Below are 7,670 nucleotides of genomic sequence, written 5' to 3'. Positions count from 1 at the left end.
AACACAAATCTGTCCCTGAAAAAAAAAACAACCCTAAAACAATTCTGAGAGTGACAGACTGTTTCATAGTAACCATAATGACTTCTGGTAATTGGCTAATTTCTCTGAATCAGCTGGCATGTGTGGTTAAGGGCATTCCCAGGAAACCTTTATTTATTAACCTCCACCTTAGTCCTGTTTCTAAGGATATGTTGAGTAAGGCTGCAAAGGCCCCCGGATCCCTTTTCTATCATCCAGTCAGGGAGGGAGACGCTGGCATACTCTAGGCACACATGATGGGGTAAGTTTCAGAATCGATGGCAACAGATTTGGAGTTAGTTAATAAAGAAAAAAGGTTTTGTCATTAGTTTGATGGTCAAGACCTAGTTAGCTCCTTATTCTCAGAAATAAACTTTCTCCTGGGTTAGGAAATTTCATCATGAGACTTGAGATATACTGGTTTGGAAAGTTTCCTCAGTTTCTCTTGGCTTTGTAGTCTCCGACCTTGTAATGGGGTAAGAGCCATTGGAGGCAGATGAATCTGCACAAGAAGAAGAAGAAATAGAATGATATTAACAACCATGATCATGATTATAGCAGCAGCTTTTATTCACTGAGGATTTACTAAATACCAGGCTCTTTGCTAACCACTAAACCTATACTGACTCCATCCTTACAATCTTTATATATATTAACCCTTACAATGATTTCCTAAGGAATCATACTCTGATTTTTGTAGATAAGATAATGGAGGCACAGAGGAATTAAATTGTGGGGCCAGGAGTTGAACTTAGATCCGTCTGATTATACTGCAAGCAGGAAACTTAATACAGAAGAGGAAAAACGTATGTACGCAAAGATACTCAGTGCATAGTAGAAAACTGGAAACAACATTAATGCCTACTAGTACGTTCAGACTCCTGGTATGGCACTGTAGGATCAGCACTGGACTGCAAACAACAAGGTTGGCAGTTCAAAGCCACCAGCTGCTCCTTGGAAACCCTATACAGGGTCGCTATGAATCAGAACCAACTCGACAGCACTTAACAACAACAACAATAAGTCCAGGGTCCTGGTGTGGCACTGTAGGAGAAGCGCTGGGCTGCTAACCACAAAACTGGCAGTTCAAACCCACCAGCCGCTCCTCAGCAGCACTACACAGAGTTATTATGAGTTGGAACGGAATCGACGGCACGTAACAGTAAGAAACTGTGCTGGTGCTGTAGGTTAGGTATTGGGCTGCTAACTGCAATGTGGCAGTTCAAACCTACCAGGCACTCTGTAAGAGAAAGATGTGACAGTCTGCTTCTGTGAAAATCGGCCTTGGAAACCTCATGGACAGTTCTACTGCCCTGAGCATCACTATGAATCAAAATGAACTTAACAGCAACAAGGAATAGGGAGCTGGTTAAATTATGGTCCATCCATGCATCAGCATACACTGACATTTTCCAAAAAGAGAAAACTATATACAGAGGTTGGCAGCCCAATTCATAACCACTACGCTACCAGAGCTCTGTGTATGTAGGAGAGTCAAAGGAGTAGGAGAAGACAGATGTGCACTGACATGTTAGTTTGTTGCAATGGTGGTATGCTAGAACATTGATTTCTAACATGCCTCCAGTAGTAACTACAGGCTTGTTGTACACATTCTTGGAACTCACCAGGCTAACCTGGATTAGTACCCACTCCATGTTCACTGGAGTCACACTTACTGGCCTTGGATAAGGAATCTGGTAATGCAATCCAATCTCAATCCTGGCTGTGCATTCCTCTGTACACTGTTTGATCAGGTCTGCGTCTGTGAGCTAATAACAGGAGAGAGAGGACCAGCTGTTAGTCTTTCTCTGATGCTACAGAAACATGCTGCCCTAGTGGCTGTTACTGCTGTCGTTGTGAAGTACCTTTGGGTCAGTTCGACTCACAGCGAGCCTGTCCAGGGTTGCCAAGGAACAGCTGGTTCACAGTCCAGTGCTGATCCTACAGCACAACACCAGCATTGATTGTTGGTGGTAAATGCTGTTGAGTTGATTTCAACCCATAGCAGTGATTAGAGGGAGTCACTTTGGCCTTAGAGTGGCTCTGTGTGACAGGACTCAGCTGTAATCCTTATAGGCACAGATCGTCACGTCTTTCTTCCGTGGGTGGGTCTGAACCACCAACCTTCAGCAGTTAGTAGCTGATGGCTGTATACATTTTCTTAAACTTTTTCAACTCACTAGCCACTTCATTATATATTAATCATTTGAAACATCTAAAGCAATCCAGGAGATACATTTGCTGTGGATTAAATTTTTAAAAAATTGTTGAAATAAGTAGCACATGGTAAAAAAAAAATAATTCAAAGACTACAATGAATATGTACAATATGAAAAATGAATCTCCCTCTTATTCCATCCCCTGCTCCCCTTCACACAGACAACAGTCAGCAGCAGTTTCTTGGGTGTCCTTCCAGGGATAGACAGTCTGTGCACATATAAACATAACACACATAGACAGATTTGATTCTGGCTTCTTTTTTCTTACACGAATGACGGCTGAACCTTACTTCTGTTCTGAACCTTACTTTTTCATAACAAGGAACCTTGTTGCTCCTTAAGACATTCACACATAAAGAGTTCCATTCTGTTTAACAGAAGCAGAAATGTACAATGCAAGGCTGCACTGTAATTTATTAAACCAATCCTCAACTGACAGACATTTAGGGTATTTCCAATCTTTGGAAATTATAAACAATTCTATGTTTTTATGCTCATTTGCATATATCTAAAAGAGAAATTCCTAGAGAGATCTGCCGGGTCAGAGGGTATATGTTTATCTATTTTTAATTCGGACAGATATTCCCAAATAGCCCCAATAATCCCACCAACAATGTAGAAGTGTTTTGATCAACAACACTGTATAAGAGTGTTTCTTTCCCTGTCCAAGTTGATTCCATAGTAAAGTAACCCAGTTACTTCAGTATATGCTGTTGAGAATCCCCCTGGGTAAAGACATGGAGAATGCTAACCTCTCATTAGTAAGGAGAAAAGGGGCTTTTGAAGTTCCAAAGTAGTCACATCATGGAGGTCTACTTTCAGGTAAAGGGATGAAAAGTTCATTCTGAAGAACAAAGAGCCAGGTAGGAGAAGGGCAAGACGCACTTTCTATTCCAATAATGGTGAGCTAGTCAACATGTGGCTCTGCTAAGGGCTGCAAGTGGGCCTCACCGGGGTACTAGACTTGCATCTGCCCCAGAGCGCACCAACAGTGAATTCTGGGCCTGCGTGGTTTGGAAAGTCCAAGGGTATTCCTGTCCCTGAGTGCCTCTTGGAGCAGAGAAGAGTTCCAGGAACAATCATACACAGAATCAGAACTGAGTCCTTTGGGGCAAAGGCTCAACTTTCTGACCTCTGTGCTTCTCAGAAGCTGCTGCTCTCCTGTCCACCTTGGGAATACATTTGCTTGTTCCCATTGGTCCACTGGGATTCAGAGCAATTCATGAACTCTTTGGATGATTAAGCTCTAACAAGGAGTGAGGGATGAGAAGACACTCTCTCTGCATGGACGATTCAGAAGAAAGGAAATGCTCCTGACAAACGTGTGGTGAAGGGGACGGCTGGGGCCGGGGCTCTCCATCTCAACAAGCTTGGGCTACAGCTCCCCAAACTTCAGCATTCATAGACTGTCGGCAAGATTTTGCTGTATCTACACGCTACCAGGAGTCTTGGTGTGGCACTGTAGGATAAGCACTGGACAGTTAACCATTAAGGCGGTGGGTTTTGAACCCCTGTATAAGGGTGGCTATGAGTCAGAACTAAATTAACGGCACTTAACAACACACTACCTAGACAAATATTAGTTTTTTCTTCAAATGATTCTCAATATTTTTGAAACTGTGGTCTATTTACCTTCTAATATATGATAAGACAAGTATATATCTTAATAGTAAATTAAAATCCTTGTGCCACCCCTCACCCCAAATAATTTCATATACTATCAGTAGACCAGTAGAGCTGGGCTGAAAAGCTGGTTCAAACCGCAAGGTTGGCAGTTCAAGCTTACCAGCTGCTCCTCGGAAACCCTATACAGAGTCACTATGGGTCACTTAACAACAACAACAGTTCATCAATATTCTGGTGCTGACGGTGTTTCACTACTATTCATATGGTTTTCAGACTAAACACTCAGAAGTCCGCCTCTCCTTCCTCTAGTCTGTCTTAGTCTGGAAGTTCAGAAATTCTGTAAATGTTTCCCAGGTTGTAACTTTTGACAGGAGCAGAAAGCCTCATCTTTCTCGCCCTGTTGGTCTTGCGGTTAGCAGCCTAGCTTGTAACCCTCTACACCGTCAGGGCTCCTTACACTCCTGAGTGTGCCACACCAGGGATCCATATGGAGGACGAGCACCAGAATCTAGTGTCAGATACAGCTCCACAAGATGAGCCCCTCAGGTTGGAAGGCACTCAAAATATGACTGGGAAAGAACTGCCTCCTCAAAGAAAAGTTGACCGTGATGACAGAAATGGAGTACATCTCTCAGGACTTTTGTTTTCTGATGAGGTGCAGCTCAAAATATGAAACAGCTGTAAATGCGCATGAATAATTGGAACATGGAATGTACTAAGCATGAATCTAGGAACATTTGAAGTTGTCAAAAATGAAATGAAACACATAAACATGGATATCCTAGGCATTAGTGAGGTGAAATGAACTGGTATTGAACATTTTGAATCTGATAATCACAAGGTTTATTTACTATGTCGGGAACGACAAACTGAAGAGAAACGGTGTAGCATTCATCATCAAAAAGAAAATATCAACATCTTGCAGTACAATGCTGTCTGTGATAGGATAATATCCATATGCCTATAAGGAAGATCAGTTAATACCACTATTATTCAAATTTACATACTAACCACTAAAGCAAGTTATAATAAAACTGAAGAATTTTACCAACTTCTTGTCTGAAACTGATCAAACATGTCATCAAAATGTATTGATAATTACTGGTGATTGGTATGCAACAGTTGGAAACAAAGAGGAAGGATCAGTAGTTGGAAAATATGGCCTTCATGGCAGAAATTATGTTAGAGATTTTATAATAGAATTCTGCAAGTCCAAGGATGCCTTCATTTCAAATATCTTTTTTAAACAACATAAAAGATGACTATACACATGGACCTCACCAGATGGAAAACACAGAAATCAAATTGACGACATCTGTGGGAAGCTAGTGGAGAAGCTCATCAGCCCAAACTAGGCCAGGGGCAGACTGCTCATACGAAAGTTAAGTTGAAGCTGAAGAAAAAAACAAGTTCAAGAGAGCCAAATCATTTGACTTTGAATGTATCCCACCTGAATTTAGAAATCATCTCAACAACAGAGCTGATGCATTAGACACTTACGACAAGATCAGAAGATCTTTGGGATGACATACAGAGCATTATTCAGGAAGAAAGCAAACAGATCATTAAGAAGACAAGAAAGAAGGAAAAGACCAAAATGGATGTCAGAAGAGATTCTAAAACTTGCTCTCCAGCATAGAAATGCTAAAGCAAATGGAAGAAATGAGGAGGTAAAGATGCTGAACAGAAATTTTCAAATGGCAGTTGGAGAAGTCAAGTTTATAATGAAAGATGCAAAGACATGGAGTTAGAAAATCAAAAGGGAAGAACATGCTCTCCATTTCTCAAGCTGAAAGAACTAAAGAAAAAATCCAAGCTTTGACTTGAAATATTGAAGCATTCTATGATCAGGGTTGTATTCTTTCACCATACTTATTCAACCTGTATGCTGAGCAAATAATCAGAGAAGCTGGGTTATATTAAGAAAAACATGGCATCAGGATTGGAGGAAGACTCATTAACAACCTGCCATATGCAGATGATACAACCTTGCTTGCTGAAAGTGAAGAGGACTTAAAACATTTACTGAAGAAGATCAAAGAGCACAGCCTTTGGTATGGATTACATCTCAATGTAAAGAAAACAAAAGTCCTCACCACTGGACCAATAAATAACATTCTTATCAATGGAGAAAAGATTGAAGTTGTCAAGGACTTCATTCTTCTTGGATCAACTATCAATACTCACAGATGCAGCAGTCAAGAAATCAAATGACGTATTGCATTAGGCAAATCTGCTACACAAGACCTTTTTAAAGCAAAGATGTCAGCTTGAGGACTAAGGTACACCTGACCCAAGCCATGGTATTTTCAATAACTTCATATGCATGTGAAAACTGGACAGTGAATAAGGAAGATGGTAGAAGAATTGATGCATTTGAGTTACATTGTTGGAGGAGAATATTGAAAGTGCCATGGGCTGCCAAAAGAACTAACATCCATGTTGGAAGAAGGGCAGCCAGAGTGCTCCTTGGAGGCCAGGATGGCCAAACTTCGTCTCTCATACTTCAGACATATTGTCAGGAGGGACCAGTTTCTGGAGAAGGATATCATGTTTGGTAAGGTGGAGGGTCAGAGAAAAAGAGGAAGACCCCCAACGAGATGGTTTGGCCAGGTGGCAGCATCGATGGACTCAAGCGTGGCAACAATAGTGAGGTTGGCCCAGGATCGGGCACTGTTTTGTTCTGCTGTGCATAGGGTTGCTATGAGTCAGTACCGACTCGATGGCACCTAACAACAATGACAACAAATAGGCAAAATACTGAATAATGCAGAAAGCATCAAAAGAAGATGGAAGGAATACCAAAAAGAAATGGTTGATGGACAATCATTTCAAAAGGTAGCATATGATCAAAAGCCAGTGGTACTTAAGGAAAACATCCAAGGTTCACTGAAGGCATTAGCAAAGAACAAGGTTCTGAGAATTGATTGATTACAAATTGAAATCTTTCAACAAACTGATGCAGCACTGGAGGCACTTACTCATCTATGCCAAGAAATTTGGAAGAGAGCAACCTAGCCAACTTATTGCAAGAGATCCATATTTGTGCTCATTCCAATTGAATAAAGAAATCATCGGTCAATATTGTTAATATCATAGGCAAGTAAACTTCGCTCAAGATAATTCTGCAACATTACATTGACAGGAAACACCGCTAGAGGTTCAAGCCAGATTCAGGCAAGGTCATGGAACAAAGAGTATCATCGACGTCAGATGGCTCCTGACTGAAAGGAGAAAATACCAGAAAAAGATGTTTGCTTGTGCTTTACAGACTATGCAAAGGCTTTCAACTGTGTGGATTATGAAAAGTTATGGACAGCATTGTAGAGAATGAGTATTCCAAACACTTGATTGTCCTCATAAGGAACCTATACATAGAACAAGAGACAGTCACTTGAACAGAGAGCAATGAACAGAGAGCAATGGGTCACTGAATTGTTTAAAATTAGGAAAGGTGTGTGCCAGAGTGGTATTGTTTCACCATATATATTCAGTCAGTACACTGAGGAAACAATCTGAGAACCTGAATTGTATGAAGAAGAATGTTGCATCAGGATTGGAGGAAGACTCATTAACAACCTGCGATATGCAGATGGTGCTTGCTAAAAGCAAAGAGGACTTAAAATACTTACTAATGAAGATCAAAGACCACAGCCTTCAGGATAGGTTGCACTTCAATGTAAAGAAAACACAAATCCTCACCACTGGACCAATAAATAACATCATGATAAATGGAGAAAAGATTAAAGTTATCAAAGACTTCATTTTACTTGGATCCACCATCAACATTCATAGAGGCAGCAGTCA

The 7,670-nt window shown here is 40.9% G+C and overlaps 1 protein-coding gene across 1 annotated transcript in view; it reads right to left on the bottom strand.

Moving 5' to 3' along the window:
* Positions 1-403: 403 nt before the first annotated feature.
* LYRM1 (LYR motif containing 1) overlaps positions 404-7,670 on the bottom strand; it is a 28,182-nt gene continuing 20,915 nt past the window's right edge. Inside the window, exons 3-4 of the mRNA XM_006875966.1 lie at positions 1,695-1,787; positions 404-520 (exon numbers count right to left, since the gene is read on the bottom strand). Coding sequence (XP_006876028.1) covers positions 404-520; positions 1,695-1,787 — 210 coding nt within the window. The remainder of the gene's footprint in view (positions 521-1,694; positions 1,788-7,670) is intronic.

The sequence above is a fragment of the Chrysochloris asiatica genome, unplaced genomic scaffold (assembly GCF_000296735.1).
Source record: "Chrysochloris asiatica unplaced genomic scaffold, ChrAsi1.0 scaffold00348, whole genome shotgun sequence".
NCBI classification, from domain to species: Eukaryota; Metazoa; Chordata; class Mammalia; order Afrosoricida; family Chrysochloridae; genus Chrysochloris; species Chrysochloris asiatica.
Note: the sequence above shows the minus strand (reverse complement) of the source record. Positions and strands in the feature narration are given on the sequence as shown.